Source organism: Rattus norvegicus, chromosome 18 (assembly GCF_036323735.1).
Source record: "Rattus norvegicus strain BN/NHsdMcwi chromosome 18, GRCr8, whole genome shotgun sequence".
NCBI classification, from domain to species: domain Eukaryota; kingdom Metazoa; phylum Chordata; class Mammalia; order Rodentia; family Muridae; genus Rattus; species Rattus norvegicus.
This window is the reverse complement of record NC_086036.1, coordinates 52,870,051-52,895,580: the sequence shown is the minus strand read 5'-3', so window position 1 is coordinate 52,895,580 and position 25,530 is coordinate 52,870,051. Positions and strand designations below refer to the sequence as shown.

The 25,530-nt window shown below is 43.4% G+C and overlaps 1 protein-coding gene across 3 annotated transcripts in view; it reads right to left on the bottom strand.

The window, feature by feature from the left end:
• Positions 1-25,530, bottom strand: part of Megf10 (multiple EGF-like domains 10) — a 150,140-nt gene that overhangs the window by 57,851 nt on the left and 66,759 nt on the right. For all 3 annotated transcript variants that reach the window (XM_039096646.2, XM_006254747.4, NM_001100657.1), the window contains 3 exons: positions 19,314-19,406; positions 2,589-2,835; positions 725-845 (listed from right to left, as the gene is read on the bottom strand). In XM_039096646.2, coding sequence (XP_038952574.1) covers positions 725-845; positions 2,589-2,835; positions 19,314-19,406 — 461 coding nt within the window. The remainder of the gene's footprint in view (positions 1-724; positions 846-2,588; positions 2,836-19,313; positions 19,407-25,530) is intronic.

The following is a 25,530-nucleotide window of genomic DNA, read 5'->3' as shown; positions in this document are numbered from 1 at the left end:
TAGGGGCTGTGCAAGAAGAGTTCCTGGACAGACGTGGTGATGACAGTGTAAACTGCTCTCGTGAGTATTGCTATGTTAAAACAGACATGCATAAGCCCACTCAGAGAGATGAAAACTAATTCTCGTTCCCGGCTTCATGTGTGATGCTTTCACACAATGTACCCCACATAGCAGTAGGCCTATAGAATTCCTACATAAAGGAAAGGCATTATGGTCAAAGTCTGGGGAGCTTTGTTGAGCGTGGCATATTCTTACATTGTCTGGAAAGTTCTACAATTCTTGATGTGCTTGATTTACTTCAGTGTTTCTTCAGATTTATATGACAGTCTAGTGTTTTCACGTGACACTCATCCTGTGAAGGAGGATGTTATCACGGACAGTGGTAATCTATGGATGGAATTGTGAAGACAGTTACTAAGTAATTTCAGTGTTTATCGGTTGTTGTCCTTTGTGAGGTCAGATAAGTGCTTCTTTTCTTCTTTGGGGGACGTGCACAATACATGGTTATTGCTGCTTACCCCATGAGGGCTCTCAATACGCTCTACAGACAAGTATGGATGAAGTTACCCCTGGCTTCTCCGGACAGGGAGATTTGTTTTTAAATGGCTGTGTGTTCACAGTGTGGGAGTCACAGCCACCACTGCTACTTGCTTTTGTGTCTCCATATGATGTTCCCTTTTGTGTCCTGGGATGTGTGGTTCTTGGGGGTGGAAAGGACACTTACCATCCAGCCAGAAGGGCAGGAGCACTCTCCAGTGACATGATGGCACACGCCTCCATTTTGGCAGGGACATCTCTGCTCACACTGTGGGCCATGTTTGCCAGGAGGACACAGATCCTCACAGCTGAGGGATTTAAGTGAAACAAAGGACACTATTGTTTATCCTGGTACAGGATCCTCACATTCACAGACGTAATATCATCCAGAACCCTAGAATATACAACCTCTTCTCATTCAGCAATTATTAATTTAATCAGAACATTAATAAGAGTGACTGGAAACGTCCTGATGGGCCATTGGGTCCTTGTTTTGGTTTGATCTCTCTCTCTCTCTCTCTCTCTCTCTCTCTCTCTCTCTCTCTCTCTCTCTCTATGTGCACCCATATGTGTGTATGTGGAGGCCAGAGGAAGATGTAGGATGTCCTCTACCAGTCTTCGCCTTATTCCCTTAGATGGAGTCTCTCACTGAACTTGGAGCTCACTGACTATAACTTAGGTGGCGCCCAATAATCCCCAGGGAGCCTCTGTCTCTTCCCTCCCTTGGTTCCCAGAACCAGGGTTACAGGCACCCAAGACCACACCTGGCTTTGTATGTGGGTGCTAGAGACCCAAACTCAGAGCCTTGGCTTGCACAGCATGAACTCCCACCCTCCATTCAGGTCATTTCCAAGTGGGGGAAAGCTCTCCTGCTCTAGAACTGCAGGACAAGAAGTGTCCTTTCCCGGACGTCTCCCAAAGCTCTTGAGCTGCTGTGCGAACTACTTTCCTTTGGAAGTTTCTAAAGGGAAAGGCAATCTAAATGGCCGCATGCTCCCATTGTGGGCACAGTCACAATCAGTTCTCAGAACCCTCTTCTTTTGAACAAGAAGCCCCACTCCTTTAACCCCACAGTCCTTTGACCTTCCCCACTAAACCACCTTGGTTTGGCTCTGATTAAATGCCTCTAAGCTTCCCACAGCCCTGTCTAATGTTGGCCTTGATGAAAACCCTTAATAGTGATATTAACAATTAAGCACTTTGAGACAATAATCTATTCTTCTGAAAATTGGGGCTTTCTAGGCTAGCACAGGTTTTTGTTTTTGTTTTTTTCTTTAGCTCTACTTTACAGACATTAGCACTGTCAGCAGGACGTATTTACCTAATCAGCTACATTTCCACAACTATTAGTTCTCTGATTTACAAGTATAATTTTCTCAGTTAAGGGAAGAAGGTTTTTCTATCTCTTACTTTTTCTGCCAAATTAAAAATTCTGTTAACGGAAGCAAGCCAAAAATGCCCTTCCTAAAATAAAGTCATAGAGACTTCAGTGTTCTCCAGTAATAATAATAATAGTAATAGTAATAATAATAATATACTATCAATTATTACTATTTTATATACTAATATCATTATAAACCTCCTAGTAAATGTGATGTGTGCACTTTTATGTGCACAATGCATTATGTGTGACCGTGAGTACCAATGACCCAGATGACCTTTCACACTATCGGCTGCATTCTATGGAAACATTTCAGTCTTCCTTCTCAGGCTCTGGATCCACCCGGATATATCCAGTTAATTACCACAAGGGAAGAGCCTCCTGGACCACTATTAACTATTCCTAGACAGTGATGGAATTGTGGGAGATTTTCAATAGAAGTCCACCATAACCTCCAAATAACCCCATTCATACACAGTCTGGTGAGCCTCGAGGTGGGCCTTACATCTTGGCTGAGCATTCAAAAGTCAAGCAGCAGGGGGGCCTAGTGGTTAGCACAACTGGTCTCTCCATCTGTGAAGTGCCTGGACCCTGAACCCAGCAGTGGCCATTGGGGCCGGAACGCAAATCAAGGCACACAGTATCTGAGTTACAACTCCACACAACTTACAAGGCTCCAGTGTATCCAGGTGAACAACGACATTCCCCAGTGATGTGGTCACAGGTCGCTCCATTCTGACACTGGCACCTTTGATGACAGTCGTTACCGTAGGTGCCCTGTTCACAACGGTCCTCACAGCGCCATCCCCGGTAGCCCGCGGCGCAGTGACAAGCTCCGGTGATGGGGTTACACAAAGCTCTGTTTTTGCACTGACACCGGCTGCTGCAGTGAGGTCCCCAGTGATCACCGTCACAAGCTAGGAGTCAAAAGAGAGGAGGGCATCAAGAGTGTGAGCAGGGAGGGGGTCTGGGCCGTTCTGCACTCTGCTCCCTTGGTGAGAACAGTAAGCCTTCTTCATCACATTACCACTGTTATTGTTTGTTTGTTTGTTTGTTTGTTTTGAGATAAAGTTTCTTGTCTCCCGGGGTGGCCTCAAGCTATATAGCAGAGGATGTCCTTGAGCTTCTGATCCTCCTGCCTCTACCTCAAGACTGCTGAGGGTTCAGTGGAAGCCACCACACCAGATGGGGATTGAACTCGGCTTCCAAACTGCTAGGCAAGCACTCTGCCAAGGAAGCTATATCCCCAGCCTCATCATTCTTAAGCTGAGCATCCAAGATCCAGCATCAGCAGCTGCATTACACAGGCTGGTGCTCAGGGTACCTGGTACTACTCATGGCACCACTCGCCTGCTTACTCATCACCACATTCTCCCCCACGACAAGGCTCTGCTCTTCCTGCTCCCTAAGCCCGGAGTATGGAGTTTGACATGGCTGTGGTAACGAATGGGCCAGTGAGAGACTTTGCAAAGGGAAAGAGAGACCAGGGGTTGGGGGAGCTGAGGATGAACAGTTTGTACAGATGGACCTCGCTTTTTGTGCAACGGGCTGCAGTTGAAGGATTTTAAGCAAGGAAAGGCGGAGCCATCTTAGTGTGAGAAAAAGGCAGCGAGGGACTGAGAAGGAAAAGCAAAGAGACAGCACAGGAAGAAGAGCAACTGCCCAGATCAGTAGGAGCTGCCTGTGCCCTCCACGTGACTGGGAAAGGAAGTGGGGACCAGAAGGCAGGCTGTTAAAGGTCTGTCTGGCCCTTCTGCAGTCTGAGTTGGCAAAGACACAGTCAACATTGACCCTCGGTCAGCCTGGGAACCTCCCGAAGAGAAAGGTGGAATAAAAGGTGTGGCCTTTTTTAAAAAGTACATCCGACCTAGAACTGAGAACAGACAACAAACCAAACGATAACAGGCACATGCGATCACGCCAAACAAAAGGAAGAGGTAGAAACTGAAGGGTGTATTATATGTACAGGTTTGAGTCATAAGCTTAGGTGGCCATTCGGGAGACATCAGTGAGCGTGACTTCAGGTCAGAGGGGACGCACCCCAACCCAACCCTCCTGAAACCCAAGAGGGACACAAACACACCTTGCTTGGTGCATGTCCCCTAACTGCATTCATTTATTATTACGTGCCATAATTGTCACCAGGGAATGCGCACCCCGTGGAGAACTCAGGGCAAATTGCCTTTATGAATGACTCCCAGTCCAACAGACCTGGAATCGTATTTTGAAGACAACAACACTTTTGAGCACAACGCACCAGAAACGTAGGCTCCGTCTTCCAACGGTAATAATCTACAGTGGGTTTCAGGACAGCAAAAGGTTTAAATGAATAATTCCATTTTTAATCAGCACGGCTTTGGTCTCAGTATTTTAATAAACACGCTTTAACAGAATTAAAAACAACGAGCGAGAATTATTGAACGTAAGGCAGAGGATGAAGGCAATTGCCCACGAGCACCCAATCTTCGTTCGCAAAATGAGATTAGGCAGAAGCTCTAAAATGAGATCCAAACCTGGTTATTATTCATACCACTTCTTTCTTCTGTTGCTTGTAGCTTAGGACACTGACATTTTAAAATCGTTAAGTTTTAGTCTTAGAAGAAAGCCATACTATTTTAAAACTGTACATACGTGGTGCCTTATCTTGGATGGTGACCAGCGTCCTCCATCCTTAGGTGGAGTCTTCTGAAGTAAGGTATATGGTTCTATGTCATTTTTCTCCCTGTTTCATAATCATCAGTGGTGAGGGAAATCTTAGTTCCACCCAAGAAAAATCCGCCGTCCCTTTCAAAAATCCCTTACTTCTGCTTTAATCCCCAAATAGCCTAGTTGTTTCCTACAACGGTGTTATCTCTGGTGCATGAAGGTAACATTGACCCTGCTCTGTGTTCTGTCAGGGATGGCACACATGTCTGTATGTGGGGATCAGAGGCTGATGTGGTTATCTTTCTCTATTTCGATTCCTTGGTTTTGTTTGGTTTGGTGTTCTGTCTTGTTGAGACAGGATCGCTCACTGAACCTGAAGTTCAGTGATTGATTAAACTGACTGGCCGGCGAGCCCTCTGATCCTCTATCTCTGTGACCTGGACCTAGAAACACACTTGTTCACTGTCATCTCTGTCTTCTTACATGGGACTGGGGATCTGAGCTCAGGACCTCATTCTTGCATGGCAAGCCCCTTCCTGACTGAACCTTCACTCCACCTCTTGACCCAATTCTTCAGTGAACTACATGTTGCAGCTCAAATATTCAGTTCTAGGGGACTTTGTATTTTCTCCTTTGCTGGACTCTCTCCAAAGTTTACAGAGCTTCCTCAAGTTGTGGGGGCCTTAGGTTAAATGCCTGCCTCCCCCGAGCAAAAATGAAAGTGAGCTGACAAACATAAAGGGCAATTTCATCTTATAGAATTACCTCAACAAGACACCACCTCAACAAGACACCACCTCAACAAGACACCAAGGTCATATTTAAAAATATTTTTAAAATCTATGAATTGTTGTAGGGCCTATTTTCCACTGTGATGCTGTGGTAAGAGCTGGGTTAAACGCATGCACATCACAGAGCGTGTTTTATAAAGCCATGAGAGTGGCAATATGAAGAAGAGGGACTGAGGAAACATCTCTGCTCTCCACAAGCCTTCCTACATCTCACTCAACAACTTCTTAGAAAAGCAGGCAGGCGGGCACTAGCTCTGACTTCCTGGAATCTGACCAAATAGGGGGGAAAAAAGAGAAGGAAAACCTTAACGCATCCCCTTATGATAGAAATGAGTATATAATAGAAACTGCTAATATCACCATAAAAAAAGGAGATGCGGGCTTCCAAAGACATATCGTATGCCGACATGGTTAATTTCCTGGCTCTGTCTAAGCACTGTGGCATGCTTTGAAGTGACAGCCTCCCTGCCTTGGGCTGCATTTTCCTACAAAGCCACTGATACACAGACCCCACAGTGTGAGCCCTGTGTCAACATGAGCTGAGGATGAGGGCAGCGCTTACACACAGAAGTCTGCAGGGGGATGACCACAGGAGAACGACTAGATCCAAGGAACCCGGGTGGCATTCAAACACTACTTCCTCTCCAAGTTGTCTCACCATCTATGTGTGTCAGCTCTTAAATACTTGCTGGTGCATTGTGTCATTTAGAGTACAAAAGCCAGCTTTCTCCTCTGATTCCTGATACTTTAGGGTGAGTTGACATTACTGAGACAAGAAGCAGGGACAATCCGTATGTTGACGTAGAATCTGACCAATTTTTTTTTTTTTTTGGTTCAAGCACCATGTTTAAACTCACAGTTTCGGGAAGATCTAAACAGAAATACACTCGAGTATGTCCACATTCTCTGCAGACTTGGGATGGAATAATGCAGAGACTGTGAAGAGTCAATGCTCTCTGATCCCCATTTCTTAGACAGACAAGCTGAGATCCGGGTAGCTCGTGCAGGGTTACAGGCCATGAGGCATAGAGGCAGACCATCCATCTCCAGAGCCTGTGCCCTAAATCATTACATTTCACTCTTCCCAAATTAGGATGATATTTATCTCAGCACTCTTTATAGTAAAAACAAAAATAGAAATAATCTAATTTTCTAGTAACAGGAGACTGGTGAAAAAAAACAGGAATAATTATACTTCAGACCACTGTGCACAATTAAAAATGATACAGAGGTATTTAATGAACTAGAATCTTGGCGATATCATAATTATAAAAAGTAGATTAAAAACAGCATAAATCATGTGATCCAATTTTAGCAATGGACTCGATGGAACTGCTATTAATTTAAGTTTAGAATGCAAAAGGACCAGTAGAAGCATTTGGCTGGATTTAATGTCTGGGAGGTGGAGGGCAGGAGAGACAGGACACATTGGACTCCACAGTAACCCGCCAGCAGCGGGCACTCCAGGGCCTGAGATAATTCATGGTTTTTCCTGGGTTCTTTTGGTTTTGCTAGGTTGCCGCGTTTCCCAGTACAGACCTTCTTGGCAGTAAGAGAAGAGCAGGCAGCACTACACCATGTTTTAAGATGCACTCCATTTTGTTTTATACTGCGTGTCCCAGCAAGCTCAGTATCTTCATTGCTTTTAGCACATCAAGGATTAAGGCACACAAGTAAAATGTCTAAAAAGACCCAAATGGTACGATCTAACATCAGTTTTCTAACCCTAGCTGGAATTCCTGTACATAAGCTACAAGCACCTTTCATGAGGCTGTTTTGCCTGTGAAGTTAAAATGCCATTTTTAGGTGCATAAAATACCCTCACAGTTACGTTTTACTTAACATGATTCATTATGGTATGACGCAGCACTGATGGCCACTATTTAAGAAGTTATTGGGGTTGGGGATTTAGCTCAGTGGTAGAGCGCTTGCCTAGGAAGCGCAAGGCCCTGGGTTCGGTCCCCAGCTCCGAAAAAAAGAACCACAAAAAAAAAAAAGAAGTTATTTGGAGAAACTAAGTAATAGAGAGGACCCACGGGAGGATGAGCGAATCTCACTCAGAAGAGGAAACAAAATAGTCATTGGAGGTGGAGGGAGGGAGGGAACTGGGTAGGAGAGGGGGTGAAGAGGGGACTGGGGTAATGGGGATCAGGTATGGGGGAGGTGATGTGGTAGAGGGAACATCAATTTATGGGGGGGCATCTCTGGAAGTAACTGGAGACCTGGGATGGGGAGGTTCTGAGGAATCTATGGGGGTGACCCTAACTGAGAGTCCTACCAGCTAGCGATATGGTGACTGCAGTAGCCACCTCCTGTAGCCAGGCAGGACTTCCAGTAGAGGGAGGGGGACATTAACCCACCTACAAAACCTTTAACCCAAAGTATGTCCTACTTACAAGGTATACAAGGATAAAGGTGGAGCAGGAACTGAGGGGATGAGCAGCCACGGACTGGCCCAAACACATCTCATGGAAGATAGCCAGTCCCTGGTACTGTTAATGATACTGTGCTATGCCGGCAGTCAGGAGCCCAGCACAACTGTGTCCCGAGAGGCTTCAAGCAGCAGTATATGGAAACAGATATGGAGTCCCGCAAGCCATCATCAGGTGGAGGTCAGGGAGTCTTCTGGAAGAGTGGGGGATAGGATTGAGTGAGCCGGAAGGGTCAAGGTCATCACAAGAAGACCTACAGAGTCAACTAACCTAAGCCCATAGGGGCTCACACTGAACCACCAACCAAAGAGCCTGCAGAGCTGGACCTAGGCACCCTACACATTTGTAGCAGATGTGCAGCTTGGTCTTCACGTGGGTTCTCTAACAACTGGAGTAGAGGCTGTCCCTGACTCGGTAACCTGCCCTTGGATCCCTTTCCTCTCACTGGACTAGCTGATTGGGCCTCAGTGGGAGAAGATACACTTAGGCCTATAGAGACTGGATGTTCCAGGGTGGAGTGGTACCTAAGTGGGGGTTTCCTGTTCTCTGAGGAGACAGAGTAGGGAGTAGTAGGGGGAGAGGTTTGTAAGGGTGGAACTGGGAGGAGAGGAAGGGTTGGGATGGGTGATCAGGATGTGAAGTGAAGAAAGAAAAACACTTTGCATTAGAGATTTTTTTTATTTTAATTTTACGTATGTAACTGTTTGCCTGCTTGTATGTATGTGTATTAGGCAAAGGTTTGTCACATGGAGAGAAGATATGCAAGGAGGAGGACTGCTGAGAAGAAGGGTTCCAGTGTGAAGTAGATAAGAATGAGACAGACCGATGGAGGTGAAGTGACCTCTGAGAATGAGATAGACTGATGGGGGTGAAGTGACCTATGAGGATGTGATAGACTGATGGAGGCAAAGTGACCTCAACTCATTAAATACATGTGTGGAACTGACAAAGAAGAAGGAAATGAAAAATAAACACACAAACGCCCACACTCCTTAGTGGGTGACTGGGTGTCTACCAGTGTAGGCTCGTACATGGGTATCATAAATGTAAGACACGGGGAAAGTCCATAGTAATCTCCATCCCAGCATAAAGAAATAGACCAAATCAATAAAATCTAGTCAATGTCGTCCAACCAACGGGTGCCAGACAATCCCACCAACGTGGGTTACCTTATTTATCTAAGACTGCAGAGAAGGCTTTGAAGGGCTTTGTGAACTATAAGGGCCTTCTCTTGGGAAGTTGGCTGGGGATTATATTCTGACAGAAGCGTTCAGTTCTGTGCGTTTGTACTACATCTGACAACCCTAAATGAACTTCACCAATCTGAATTTCTGTGCGTGCATGTGCACATGAGGGTGGAGGCCGGAGAACAGCCACAGGTGTTACCCCTCAGGTGTCATACTACCATCACCATCCTCATCGTCATTATTGACAAGGTTTCTTATTGGCCTGGAATTTATTCAGTGGACTAGCTGGCTTCTCAGTAAATTCTGAGGTCTATCTATGTCCACCTCCCCAGGACTGGGATTACAACCACATGCCTTTATGCTTGTCTCCTTTCCTGTGGATTCTGGGCACCGAATCTAATTCCTCATGCAGGCAAGGTGAACACTTTACCAACTGGCCTATCTCATTAGCCCTGGACCAGGATTATTTTTTTTTTAAATATGATATTAATACCTCTGGGATCTGAGTCTTACTGTCGGATTGCAAGGGGTTAACAGTCTGGGAGCTGTTTTTTTCTACCACCCACTTAGGGTGTGGGGGAAGGAGCAGGGGATGAGCCTGCAACACGCTGACACTTGGTACTCCTGCTCAAAGTACTCCGTGCTGGAGGATGCCAGTTTGTGCTACAAAACCAGCCACATCAGGATCACTGTTTGAGGCAAGAGTCTCTGAGGACCCTTAACTCAGAAATGTCAAGTATCTATTAAAGCACAGATCAGCAGCCGTGACTTAAATGGGTTTTGCAGGAGGATTGGCTGAGGATGCTTTGAAGGTGAGGAAATGTGTTGCCAAAGGAGATGTTAATAGGGAAGGAAATGCACCTTCATCCTCATCTGCTAACACAGAGGCAAAGTACAAATAAGTCACTTTCGAGGCACTGTCCAAGAGACTAAAATAATTTCCCCCTGTCTCAAAGGACAGAAAAAGACAATGTGGCTCTTGCTGAAACACACACCCTTTCTTCTTAAGCCTCCTCCATCCTGGCTTTCATCTCCCTGTGATTCCATCCCCTCTGCTTCAGGCTAACACAACTGGCCTGTGTCCTTCCCTTTGTTAATGGAGAAGAAAAGATCCTCATTCAAAACAGCAAGTGGCTTTAAAAATAAAACAACTTTGTAAAGTGTCTCCATCCGTGGAAAAAACACACAATAAAAATGTATTTTCCGGGTCCCCTAAAAGAACTAAACCCTGTGCCCTTCACGTGAAAAAAAAACCAAAACTCTCCAAGGCTGACAGAATGCCAGCCATCAGCACGGACAGTGCCTCTCAGATTAATCTTACTTATTGGCTGAGAAAAAAATCTTCATTGCTCTTAAAGATGTCTGCTAAAGGTTAGGCTGTGATTTTTACAACTTCATTGTCTCACATCACAAATCAGAAAGGGCGTGAAATGTTTATACTTTAATGCATATAGACACAAATGTTAGTGTGTCTTCGCAAAAACATCTTGATGGTTACATTCACATTGCAAGAAATCCCCAAGAATATAATATGAAGGGTGTGTGTGTGTGTGTGTGTGTGTGTGTGTGTGTGTGTGTGTGTGTGTGTGTGTGTAAAAACTGGGAGGAGGGATTACATGAATTCCCTGAAGTAGAAAGAATGAAAACCATGGGAGCCATTACAGGATAGTAAGGACTATAAACTCATTCATTCACTCATTCGTTTGTTTGTTTGTTTGTTTATTTTTGCTCATGGACTCTTTTTTTTAAAGATTTATTTATTATATATAAGTACACTGTAGCTATATCTTCAGACAACAGAAGAGGGCGCCAGATCCCATCACAGATGGTTGTGAGCCACCATGTGGTTGCTGGGAATCAAACTCAGGACCTCTGGAATAGCAGTCGGTGCTCTTAACCGCTGAGCCATCTCTCCAGCCCTCATGGACTCTTTTATTAGGATGTTGTTAGCCATCTTCTGTGGCTACCAAGTTCTAGTTATTGATCACAAGCTACTTACTCCCAAGACAAAAGCCTATAGCTAAAACTCATTCTATAGTAGAGAAGGCTGGACCACAGAGATTTATCATACACAAGTGTATATACTTGATGATCATGAGCACAGGACACTGAAGAGAAGACCTGCTTCTGTTGCACTTCTCTTCATGGTGTCCTTGGTCAAAAGAGAGAAAGGAAGGAAAGAGAGGGCTACCCAGAAGAGGTGAGACTTGAGGTGAGATTGAAGGATTAAGTACACAGACCCACCATTGTGTAATGTGTTTGTTTTAGACATTAGAGGCTAAGCAATAAAGGCCTTCTATTTGTCTAATCCCCACAGTAAGAAAACCAAGCCAAAACTCTGTGTACTGCCTGAATGACTTAAACATTTTTAATATGGTTTCCTCAAGCAAAGGTTTTCTGACTGCAGGAGACATTATGAGTCCATTAAAATGTAGCTTTCTTTGACGTGGCCTTCATTAGTTTAATACGGCAGTAATGAATGGGGAAGCCACCCGATTTTTATGGATCTTAAGCTAAATCTATTTGCTCCTCAGCCAAGAACCATTTTCCTATAACGTCTATTACATAACCGACTAGAATAGTCTCTCTAAGTGAGATAAATATTTTCATTTTGTTGTTTCCCACCTTCATTAGTCTTACACATCTTAAGTGTCCCTAATTTGTTCCAGGCAAAGTCACAAATGTTCAGACTCTGAGATCAGCTAGGTTTTCTGCAAACTGAAAGATTTTTTTCTATCATAAAGATATCACATCTTTCTTGAGTTTTTTAATAATTTATTTATTCATTTTACATCCCAATCACAGCACCCCCCCTCCTCCCAGTCCTCCCAGTCCCACCTTCACAAGCCCCTTCCCCTATTACCCGTCTCCTTCTCCTCAGAGGAGAACACCCCCACACATACCCATGAGTACTACTTGGCCCTGGGACATTAAGTTGCAGCAAGACTAGGTACATCCTGTCCCACTGAGGCCCAAGCAGGTAGTCTAGCTAGGGGGACAGGATCCACCAGGAAGGGGATGGCAGGCAACAGAGTCAGAGACGACTCCTGCTTCAATTTTTAGGGGACTCATATGAAGACCAAGCTGCACATCTGCTACAAATGTATAGGGGTCTAGTCCAGGCCCTGAATGACCTTTGGTTGGTGGTTCAAGGTTTTTGTTTTTTCTTTCATATTTAAGCAATGATTATTTGACACCTTCACAAACAAGATACTGGTTTTGGTTAGGAAATCAACTGTGTTGTAAAATAATATATAACACATTATTTCAGTCAACTTACAGTACATGTGTGAACATGTGTGCATCTTCCTGAATCAGCAGATGCCTAGACGATAGAAGAAGGACACAGACAAAGCTACAGGGCCATCTGGCCTATGTCATTGCTTCTCTCAAAGCCGAGCAGGCAGCAATCACATTACTGTGGTCGGAAAATGCTTCTTATACACTTAAATGAAGGAAATTACAAGGATGTGTGAACTAATTCCTCTGCTCCCTATCTGAATATTAAAAAAACTGGACTAAGTCATTCTCTGCTATTTATTTGATAAAAAGACTGTCTATAAAGGTTAATGAAATCCTATTCATTGCTATGTGCCTTGGAATAATTTGTAGCCTGAATTTCTTTGCCTAATTTCTTGCTATTTAGACTCCATTTGGGCACACATTAACAGCTAAATTCTATCACCTTATAGAATTCTTCCCACGAGGAAGAATATGTGAAAATTTCAGAGGGCAAACTAATAGACATTCTCTCTTCCCATACCGGCTGACTGAGCCAGTTTTCTCAGTCAAAGGACCGTCCCTCAGAAGTCACCTCTCCACATCGGGAATCCCTTCTGCTCACAGCATATCAAGGTGTAATTTCTCTCTCTCTCTGAGAAGAAAGCACTCCCTGGTCCACATATCCGGTTTGCCTCGTCTGACTTGTACAAGGTTATTTCAACGTCAGTTTATAAAAGGAAGCTTTTGCTATGTCTCTGAGGAAAGAGAGTCTACACTGCATAGAACCACAGTGAATCCTGAAACCACAGGAGCCTGCATCCTCTCTGACAGCAGAAGGACTGACTCCAGGCCGTGCTCTATCTCTGGCTCACCTTTGGCCATTTCTCTCTTGACTCCTGAAGATGCCCTGTCTGTTCATGGCCTTTGGTTCTTCTTCTAAGTTGAAAACACCTTGAACGACACAGAGTGCTACCTCTACTATGTCAGGTTTATATCCGTTATAGCACATGATGTCTTCATTCCCTCCATCTACAGATATTCAATGAACATTGCAGCATGCCCAGAGCGAAGCTAGACAACAGTGAGTTAGACGGACAAAAACCTGTACTCTTGTTTTTCTAAGCCTGTGGGTTTTTTTAACGGGCCTTACATCCTATAGAGAAACACAGACCAAACAATGACAAACAGGTAGACAAAGCCAACGTTTTCAGGAAACACCATTTTTCCAAAGCTGAAAAGGGATCGTGACAGTAATAAGAGACGCTCTTTGAATATAGAGGTCAGCTGTGAAAGGCTCTGATGAGTCTCCCAGAAAGAGGCAGCAGCAAATACAAAAGTAGAGATGAAACCAGTGTGCTCCAGAACTGCAAGGAACCTGCTGGACATTGGGAGACCTTGGAAGGCTTATGTGGCTGAGAAGTTGCAGAATAGGACAGATTGTGCAGGCCTGGTGGATTGCGGAGCTTGTTTGAGTTTTACTGAGAAGCGTAGAGTTTGGGGGTGCTAGGAGCCTCCTCTGAAGCGTATTTTTAATAAGGTCACTGTGGTCTCAAGGCAGAGAATTGATTCTTAATAAGCCCGAGGGAGAAATGGGGAAGTCAGCAAAGACACTACTGCAGTCATCCATGAAGAGAGGATGATATCTTGCATGGGAACGAACAGCAGCAGAAATAAAGGACAAATGTTAGATTTGAGAGCTAAACCAACAGATCTGTGCAATGGATATTGCACAAATAGATTGTGTGGAGCCGAATTAAACAGCACAACAGCCCAGCCTTGTCACTGCATAGGACCTCAGCTAGCTCAAGAATTGCAAGCATATTTAGTGGTCTTACTGTGTCCCGACTAGGACAAACCAGATGTGCATGCGTCTCGTACAATGACCTTTACTAAAGAGTGGAAATAGTGCAAAACAAATAAAAAATAAATAAGTACCACACTAGGGATTTTGTTTTGAAAACTCCCTGGCAAGCCATATGGATAATAGAGTCCTACGAAGGAAAGGCATGACCTATGGAGCAAGATGAGCTGCCTGATGGCTATTCTGTCTTTTGATGGCCCTCAGACTAAGCGTGTGGAAAAGTGACATCTGTCATGAAAGCATCCCTGACTTGCCTTTAGGATGATGCTGGGCCCAATGCTGAGGACTCTGCATATTTTCATTGTTTAATCCTCACATGATTATGGAGTAGGCAATGGGATAGGTGGGGATTCTCAGCCCAGGAAGAGGTGTGTTTTAAAGGACAGAATTAGCAGTTTCTGTGTGTGGGTCAGATGGTCCATCTGTGAGCTACCTTCAGGTGGATCCGATGGACCGTTCTTCTCCTCTCACCTCTCATCAGCATCCCCCCACGCTGACCCCCACCCAATCATCTCATGCTCTGGCTGCTCCATCAAACTGATTGCCAAAGTGATTCTGACAGGGCTGACGGGTACGTTAACTGCTGGCTATGGGGACTGTGCTGCCAGGGCCTCCTCTCCTCAGACAACATTGATCCCATTATTGTGTCTGGGTAATAGATCTATACCACAGACTTTGCTAGGGAGTGTGTCAGCTTTGTGTGCCCTACAATGTCTGGCTTGTAATATCTTTCAGACAAATTCTTCCAATGGAATACCCTGCAGGCAGCTTCTTACCGCTCCCTGTGTGCACAGCACGCCTGCCTAATTCAAAAGGTCCTCGCTGTCCCCTCCATCACACCTGGAAATGTTGGAGTCAGCCTTGTCTCTGAGGCAATATTTTCACTATTTACAAATATCAGAAATGCCATTAGTGACTAAATAAAACCCCTTATGGGTTTTTCTGAGCCAAAATTAATTTCCAGTTTGGTTTTAATCTAAAACATAAAGTGCTTGAGGGATAAGCTTTTGTATCAATTTGCTGGCTATTGGCTCGTTTGGGATTTTCAGTTGTACCTCGAGACCAAAGGAGAAATAAATTTCTCAATGGTTATTGTAAAGTTATAAGGAAGATTTCACAGGTTCAGAAAGCAAATGTGTGGCCACCACTCATCGTGAAGGTAAAAGATTTGCAACATAAAGAAAGCTTTCAGAGATTGCATAAGCATACTCACTGAGGGCTTGGGGACAGGGCTATTGGGAGGGCGGTAATGGGGGCAGGATGAGGAGGGGAGCACTCATATAGAAGGGGAGGGGGAGGGGCTATGGGGATGTGGGCCCGGAAACCAGGAAAGGGAATAACAATTGAAATGTAAATAAGAAATACTCAAGCTAATAAAGATAGAGGGGGAAAAAAAGAGCAAGATCACTGGCAAGGTCCTAAGTTCATCTCTCTCTCTCTCTCTCTCTCTCTCTCTCTCTCTCACGTGCGCGCGCGCGCGCGCGCGCGCACACACACACACACACACACACACACACACACACACACACAGAGTGCATGCGTGAGTCTTTTAACCACTTTTCCTTTGTCCTCTGGCTAAACATTAAGCATTTTCAGTAGAGGGCATTGGCGAGGCACTGCAGCAAAGAAGGTTTGGACTCTTGTCCTAGGGCGTTAGCTCAGCTGACCCAACTTTGGAACTTCTCTGGAACCTGCAGCTCCTTTGGGGTCAATGGGGCTTCAGCGGGAGTAAGCTCTTGTAGCCCTTACAGCTTCCCTGGCCTCCAGAACCTGCAGAACGCTGACTAACAACAGTCAGAGGCAGACAACTCCCTCCCTTTTGTAAGGGAATGGTGGAAAGACAATGCTCAATGCACAAGTTTCTTGAGTAAACTGTAGGGCAGATTTCTAGAAAGTTCTGTCAGAACAATTATTTTCCCTCTGATACTCTGTGAGCTATGGCTGAGCTCGGTCTAGAGTACATGGCCCTGGGACTTCCTTTTTTGGACTATTTTCCTCAGTCTGAGGGGTAGTGGCTGGTATCATGTGCTTTTTCTACATTCTTTACAGTTCAGCTTGCCTATAGCCAATTCCTTATCATCCCTATCACCTGTTATACTCATTCATTCTTTTTTATGTATTTTTTTAAACATTCCCCTTTCAGCTTACTCTCTATTACAGGCGTAGTGAGCATTCCCAGCACCCAGAAGATCAAGGGCTAAGAAAGGAAAAACACAAGATACATGTGGAGTACTTTATTGTACCAGAAAAGTAAGGAGATGGTCAAAAATCAAAGGGATGGGCCATATCTAAGAGATAAATCTGACTATAGTATCAGTACCAAGATAAAGCAACAATTTAAGCTCTCCCTAGTGGACCTTAGTGTTGCCCTTAACCTGTGATGGGGGCTATGGTTAGAGACCTGCTTCCAAGGCAATGCAGGGGTCAAAAAAATGACTTTGTAGAGAAACCAAGAACCCACGTGACTGATGGCATCCTGAGCCGCTGCTGTGAATTCTGTGTGGTGTGAGAGGAGGATATTGACAAAACACATAGGACTGAGGACCAACTAACCTTTGTGATTCTGTTGTCCTACTCCCTGTGAACAAGGAAAGACCAAGAACTGGGCAGACAGAAGAGGGTGGGGAGACATGGCCCAAGGGAATCCAGAACAGAATGGGAACAAAACTCTGTCACTGTCACATGCCACTGCTTTGTTATTTTTCTTAAGACACATGGGAGATGCAGAGACTGACAAGGAGACATCTGGGATTTGCTTAATACCAATGTGCTAATGTCACTTTCTCATTCCTGTCGAACCCATCGGGTATTTAAGAGGTTAGCGATAGAGGATTCCAAGACAGCACATGTGAGAAGTCTCTGGAACATCTTTGCAACTTTCCTTTAAATCTCAAACCATTCCAGAAGCAACGATTCACTTAAAATACCTACAATGATCTCCGCCCTCTGGTTGCACCTTAACTGGTACAAAATGTCAGCCTACTCGTCCAAGTCATCATGCCGTGTGGCCAACACAGTATTGTACTTAAACACAGCAATAGCCAGAACGGAAACGGAAAACTTGGGAAACTTTTTAACTCTGGGAGACTCACACACATGTTCTGTTTCTAGAACTATCTGTCTAGAACTATCAGGACTAGACAAATTTCCTGAGATGATACCCAGGTGGCAGATTTGGCCAGCTTGCTGGTTCAGGTTGAACAGCATTTTATCCTGCGTTTTTATGTATTCATTTTAAAGATTGATATTTAATTATGAGTACAGGCATGCACAGGTTTGTGCACTTGAGTGCAGGAGGGCATCAGATCCCCTGGAGCTGTCCTTACAGGCGGTTGTGAGATGGGTTCTGCTCTCTTAGCCTCCTTATAGTGTGGGTTTAAAAAGTGGCAGGAATGTTGCCCTTGCAGCAGCTTTAAAGACCTGAGGTATCTGTTTGTGTTCATTTATATTTTTTATTTGTTACAAAATCCAAACATGGCTGAAAGAGAACAAGCTGAAAGTTGTTTAATTATCATCTCCTTTGTTGTGAGAATTCTCAGAATTTTGGAGCATTCGCTGAAGTCAGAAAACTCTAACACAGACAGCCACGGCTTGCTGTCTCAAGGGCCCAGATCAGCTCTAAAGAGACTCATGTCTTTGTAGGTTTTTGTTTTGAGAGCAAATGTCTTCTAGTCTGAGCCCTTAGCTTGAGGTAAACCGAAACGTTTTAGGAGACAAGCCACGAATACAGCTGAAATCATTCCACAGCCTCTTGTCCTGAGATGAGCAAGAAACCTATTTTTGAATAAAGAATACCATCCATTTTCCCGTCTTCCACTTTACAATAATATTTTTCTTCAAAATGTCTTGGTACAAGTGGTTTTTAAAGTTGGAAAAGTTAATGAAAGCAGTGTCATATTTGAGGTCAGTCAGCCAGGAAAATGGACAAAAGCCAAATCCCACATCCCAAACATTCTACCTCAACAGCCTGTGACCAGAATGCTCGCCCCAACTCCCTGCTTTCTAACAGAAGTGAAAGAAAACTCTGAAACACAGTTACCTATGGAATAGGGGTGCCTATCAGGAGCAGACTCACAAATATTCACATATGACCTTCACACTCACACACACACACACACACACACACACACACACACACACACACACACACCACAGTCTCCATCAAAGTTACAACAAAGAGGCTCTTCACACTGACTCTTCTGTGCACAGGGAGCACAAAGGCTTCCCCTAGAGATGTGGCTTCGAGGTCAGTCAACAAAGTCTAAGTCTAAAAGCCTTCTCAGCAAAATAAAAAAGAACCTCCCCAATTCCAATGAAAGTGAGCGAACGTCTCAGAAGCCAGCTTATCTGGGAAAGTGAGAATTCTTTGAGACTAGTCTCGAAAATGTAGTTGGTAGCAATGAAGACTCTGGGCTGTCAGAGGAGTGGCTCAACTTTGGAAAACAATTATTTCTCTTGTATGGGCTTAATGACTTATTCATTGCAACCTAGTATCAGATTTCCGTTTCCTCTCACATTTTAAGATTGTGAAGAAAAAAGCTATGCACGCTGCCACAAGTCACTGAAATTTTAGCTGCAAAATGTACGAAAGTAACTGCATTCTATGACATTCTATCGTCCAAACTTTATGATTCTCCAGTTGGAGGCCTTGAGGGAAGCCTTCTTAAAATCTAGGTCATTATTTCAATTGTAACTCTGACATAACAGAGACAGCCGCACGGTGTGCTGTGGTTTCATTAAACAAGCATCAAAATGTTCACAATTATTTTAATTACAGATTTGTCTTCCCAAAGTCATCTGAACATGCACTCAACTCAGAATTCAGAGGCAAATGGGCATTGAACACCACACCGTTTTATTTCTGAATTAAATTCAACAGGGCTCATTTTAAGCACCAAGAAAGTAGCTTCCCTAAATCTAGTTAAAAACAGAAGTTAGACCGCCATAGCTGTGTTGCCACAGTGGCCTTCCTTCAGGGAGGAAACCAAATCCCAGCTCCTACTCTGATCCTGACAGAGGTGTGAGCAGCATGTTGCCTACTTCTCCTTCCTAGGAACGGTTCTTGCTACTCACTTAACAGCGGCGCTCTCTAAGATACAAGCACGGATTCAGGAGGAACCCCATGAATGAGTTAGATTTGCAACCCGCAGCACCCTCTGCTTGGGATGAAGACGGAATCGTTGGCCCAGAGTCACCCACAGAAAAGGGGCCCAGGCAACAACACCCGGAGACAGACAATGGCAGGTGGGAACTCACCACTGCTACAGTTGGTCCCACCCCAGCCAGGCTCACACTGACAGGTGTTTGGAGCGATGCAGCGACCGTGGACGCATTTATCAGCGCAGTGAGCTGTCGGAGAGAAAAAAAAAAACAATCAAACCAAGGAAGTTGGCACAAGAAAAGCAACAACAACACAGCTGTTACACACGCTAGGCTCACATATCCCTTAAAAACAACACGCATGCTTCCCGATTTCCTTCAGGCCTCTCCTCAGTTCTTTTAGAGTCTACCGTATAAGCAAACAATCCTCCCTTTTATTTTGATATTTCCAAGCAAATTCCTCCATTTTTACTGTTTAATTCGGCTTCACACTAGATTAGGGAAACAGTGTCAAGGGAAATTGTCTAACCCGCACTTTAAAAACTGTTTCAGTGGGTCCCAAATATATCCTCCTCATGCTGGCAAGAGGGTATGTGGAGAAGTGAACCGTGAAGCAAGCTATGAGGACTCCAATGGCGGCAGTATGGACCAAGAAGCCATTTCCTGTATAGGATATACTCACCAGAAACAATGGTCACATGCCTTTGTGACTGCATTCACGTAGTGACACAGCAGAGTGGAAATCTCTCTCTCTCTCTCTCTCTCTCTCTCTCTCTCTCTCTCTCTCTCACACACACACACACACACACACACACACACATGCACACACATGTTACATAGTCTCTAAAATGTCTAGATATATAAGTAATTGTGAGAGCTAATTGAAAGAGCATAGAGCTTCAACATTTTCCTTAAGGATGGAGTATGGTACCCTGAGTTTAGATACATTTGATTAATTATACTTACTATAAAAGTGAAATACATTTGCTGACTAACCACAAAGAATATCAGTACATAAGTCTCATCTCCAGTTCTGTACACTAGTAGTATTTTTTGTGACTGTTTTTAGTATTTATTTATTTTTGTACTATGCATTTTCATATAAAAATAGAACCATGGTAATTTTTAATTGCTTTTTCACACAATATAATAAGAAACATCATTAACGGGGTTGGGGATTTGGCTCAGTGGTAGAGCGCTTGCCTAGGAAGCGCAAGGTCCTGGGTTCGATCCCCAGCCCCGAAAAAAAGAAAAAAGAAAAAAGAAAAAAAAAGAAACGTCATTAACTATTCTCTTATATACTTCATTCATACTTATTGGTGTAATGTATATGTAGTATAAATTTAATGTATGAATAAGTATGAACTTGTAATAGATGACTATTATGAATATGTAAGACTCATAATGACAGTCACTTAGAAAGTCTTGACCTCAGACATGAAGAGACATAGGAAGAGTTATTTGGGATGAAGCAAAAGCCAGAGGTTAAAACAAACAAACAAGCAAAAAACAAAAAACAACAAAACAAACAAACAAAAAAACCAAAGAGAGATGTTTCCTTTGATGCAGGATCTGGGATGACAGGGGGACAGAGAGAAACCTTGGAAAGTCCAAGGGAAGATAAAAGCCGGTAGACAAAGGACCATAGAAGGATTTACGGCCACCAGAATAAGCTTTAATCTGTTAGTGACTTTGTCATTGGGATTTAGGTCTGTTGAGCATGGGATTCGGAGCTACAGAACAGTTTCCTGACACCAGAATCCCACAAAAGCACTTGGTAAGCTTGTAATACTTGACTTAGAATATTTGTCCCTTTAATTGTAATTAGAAACAGAAACGGCCCATAGCGTATGGATATACCAGCCCCGGAATATGTCACTTACACTGTCAAGTTAAGTCAAAGTGTGCTGACCTGAGGACCCAATCTCCTTCTATCTCTATGCACACGTGTGACCTGGCAGGTGGCATTCATTTGTAAGACTGTATAGCTCTCGCCTGTTTTCTGTTTAAATTTAGATATGGACACTCTTGAAGCCAACAACTTGCTGTACTCACACACACACAAGATCCAGTTAAAATGCACCGGAAGGTGAGGCGACAGCACAAAGCACGCTCTACACTGCACACAGTGTGACAAAGGGTAGCATGTCCAAAGGACTCCCACATTCTGAATGCTGGTGCCCATCAGATGCTTGCCTCCATGAGAGAGAGCTCACCCTAGCACAAAATTTCTATCCGATATGACTTACTTCTCCTTTTAAACCGAAACCATTAAAATACACACTCCATGTTTTTTAGTGGCTTTTCTCCAAGGCCAGATATAAGCTGAACCTTTACCCACAGTCTGCATCCAGCTGGGAGCACATCAGGCTGCAGAGCCTAAGCATATTTTCCCTCATATAGATGAGGCAAACAGGCCAAGTCTTTGAAGTGAGAGCTGTGGACAGCCTGTCTGTTGGTGGACAGGTGAAGACTGACATGGTGACCCTGGAATCTTCTAATTAGGCTCCTGTTTCAACCTCAGTTCTTAAATCCATTTAAATCCCATCACTAATGCCATGGGCCTCCTTCCTTACACTTGTAAATGCTGAGGCATTTTGGCCACCACCAAGTGTTTTCTCTTCTTCCCTTCAGATTGACTCTTAGAGGTGGGGAAAGGGCAAAAGAAAGAGTGAGCAGATTAAAGATGCCGGCATAGCCCAAATATGTCTGTCCGGGCGATGCATCCCTTGTCCTAAAGGCAATGATACAATCAGTTCTGCGTCTTTGATCAAAGTATCCTTTGAAAATAACTGCCCAGTAGTCTGCCATTTTGTTTCCCTTTCCTTTCTTTAAAGAGATACAGAATTGCAGGATACCATGTAACCTTTGGAATCATGAAAACAGACTGGGTCTGGCAAACTAGAAACCCTTGGCCTATAGAGCAAGGGGCAACAGGAGGCTGTGCGAGGATATGGAATAATTCTATTCATATGAAATGTCCAAATAGGGTACTCACATACAAAAGATATATTAATGGGTTAGGTAAATGTGGGACAATACAGGTTTTCTTGAGATGAAGAAAATATTTAAAATTTGGTCCTGTAATAGTACACAGCTCTGAAAATATGAAAACTAGACTTAGGGTCATAATTGAACTGAACATTATATAGTAATGTGAACTATCTCTTCAAAGGTTATCACAGAAAGTATTGTGGAAGTTAGGGGAAGATGTTAACTCATTCCAACTGGGGTGAAATGGAGGAAGAGCTCATGACAGAGACAACATCTAAGCTAATGAAGTGGATGTGTTTTGAACAGTACATGTAAAAGTGGACAACTTTAGAACAGTTACATGCTAACATAAACACCTTTAGAACAGTTACATGCTAACATAAACACCTTTAGAACAGTTTCAGGCTAAAGAGGACAGTTTCAGAACAGTTACATGTAAAAAGTGGCCTGAAGTAGCAGCCTTGTAGTCCCTTCTCCTAGTACCCGAGCCAACAGCCACATAATTTATTTCTTGAGTTTAGAAACACTGCTCCATAGCCACCAGAAGGCTTTAAGCATAGTGGCCCTAGATGGATAGCCATCATGGAGAAAGTAAGAACACACTAGGTGCCTAGAACTCTGGATGCAGTAAACACTGTGGGAAAACTTCAATACACACAATTCCTTTCTGTCCATTCCTGTAGTGCCTTGGGTCTCTTAAGGACAGATAGAGAGTTATTGCTAGCATGTCTTTGGTAGACATTGCTAATTATTCTTCCTGTTTTATTAACAGAATCTTCGTCATGTCAGGGGCACTAGGATGACCAGCAATCAACCACATTTCTTGGTTTTCTTTCCAGAAGGATGTGGTATCCGTGTAGACAAAACGTCAAACAGGACTCAGTGGTCACTCCAGCTCCCTCTCCTTCCTGATACCCTGAGTGACAAACAGCTGGATTTTCAGAATGTAGTTGACAACCAGAGGAAAAGAAGCAAGTGGACTCTGGAGCTCTTCGCTCTGAATTGTTCCCACAGATGAATAAATATCATTGGCCATTTGCAAGACACTGACAAACCCTAGTTGCTTGAGTTTCTCCTCTCTATCTGTGTTTTCTTCTCAACCCGATTCTAAACTAGTGAATTGGCTCTTTGGAAGGTCTGCAGGTGTGTGTTATAAACCATCTATGTTAGCAGAATGAATTGGAGGCCCATTTCTGTTAGAAAGATATGCAAGCATGTGGTAGCTACTAGACTTTGAAGTAAATGGATATGCAAGCCTATGATCCAATGGTATGAGGAAAATTAAAAACACTGCCACAAGGCACACACCCTGCCCTCTCGCTGAAGTATAACTTTAACTTAGAATTAAGAATGGCTAAATGGTGTGGATGCTGTCTACTCTAAAACAAGCCAAACAGGAAAACTGTTAAAGTTATAACCCAAAAGAGGACAGACTGGTGGTTAGTATTCAACAGAAAGGAAGAAACTGAGAACAGATGAGGGAGGGAACACAGAAAGCAAACCTAATAGCAATAGCAATTAATTCCTTTGTGTGAAATGGTCTACACATCTCACATGGACTGAGAATTTTTAAAAAAGCAAGAAATAATGAATGTTTATAAAAGTTTCATGTTAAATATAATAACAAAATGTATTAAACATTAGAAGACATGTTCTCTTATTTATTTTTTTATGTCTGTGATAAAACACCACGTCCAAAGAAGGCTTGGGGAAGTTGAGGCAGATGCTGTGGAGGAATGCCCCTTATTGCTCTCCATGGCTTGCTCAGCCTACTTTCTTGAACAACTCAGGACCACTTGTCCACTGATGGCAACATTCATTGTGGGCTTGGCTCTGCCACATCAACCATGAATCGAGAAAATGCCCTGACAGATTTGCCTATCAGCAATCTGATGGAGACATTTTCTTGGTTTAGATTTTTCTTCCCAGATAGCTCTATCTTGTGTTAAGTTGACCAAACACTGTTTGTTTTGTTTTGTTTTGTTTTGTTTTTTTTAATCTGCTATAATTATACAAATATCAAAGATGAGTTTGGAGAAAAGACTTTTCAGAGACAATGAAGGTCATATAGTCATGATAATATGTTCATCCAAATAAGACAGAATGTTCTGAAATGGTGATGAACATTTGGGGTACTCCAGTTTTGAGCCCTCACAAAGTAGATTTGAATACCTATGCCCAGATGTCAAACAATTCTTTCATTTCCTTCCAGATACTGCCTAAGGAAGGGAAAGCCACACAAACACTTGTGCCCCAGGTTTTCAAGCATCTTTTTTAAAGTAATAGTAAAATGGTGAAAGGGCAAATTAATTGTGGATGATGTATATAAAAACATTACTCATCAATAAATAGGAATGAGCTAATGGTGTACTCAACAAGATGGATGATCTCAAATTCCGTATGCTTGATGGAAGAAATGAGGCACCAGAAGGAACACGGTGCTCTATAGACACATCCTAAGCTAGAGGCACAGAGACAGAGAGATGCTTGCCAGAGGAGGGGTGGAAAGAGAAGCCTGAATGGAAGGGGTTAATGAGTAGACTCACTATTATGAGTGGAGTGAGGGTTTCATGGCTTTGACCCAATTATGTCAATTCTTATCGATGTGTATACTTAAGCATGTGCGATTCATTGTATGTAAACTTAACTGTTTAAAACAAATACGTGAAGAGAACTTTCCAACGGGGAGCCATGAACTTTATAGACCAAGGGATTGGGAAGGAATAAAACATCTGGACCATCTTTAAAATTTGTACATACTTTGTGAGATTCTTTTTTATTTTTCTTCTTCTGTAATGCCAGGGATTGAACCTGGCAAGCACTCTGACACTGACCTTCCCAGGCCTGCAATTTCAGTAAGGGTTCAAAGGCTCTGCAAATGCTGATGAAGGCATTGGTTTTGAACCCTCTCGAGAAATGTATCTGGGGCAGTGTCACAATGTGATGATGCTCCCCTAAGCTTTTCCTCAATGAAGCAAATAACTTAAACTGGAAAAACAAAGCCAGAAGCTTGTGTTGAAACACAGTTGCAATGAAGCCCAGATCAGGAGTAAAAAGGCCAACTGTGGAGCACATAATCCTATTCATTGCTCAAAAGTGGAGTTTTCATTTAATTCTGAACTTACACAGGCATTATGGATTTTGGCCACAACTCTCACATTTGTTCGTTTAGGCTGATAATAAAAGACTCCAGTAATATGAGCCTAATGAGCCACCGTTTCAGAAAGGCAACGGACATTGGAATAAACTCTAGTTTGCTAAATTGAAATTCCTAACAACTCAGCCTCCAGCATGTCTGATGATACAACCCCACGCTGACTCACTCTGAGCAGGATTTAAAATTTCCTCACTTACAATTAGAGAAGCGACCAGAAGAAAG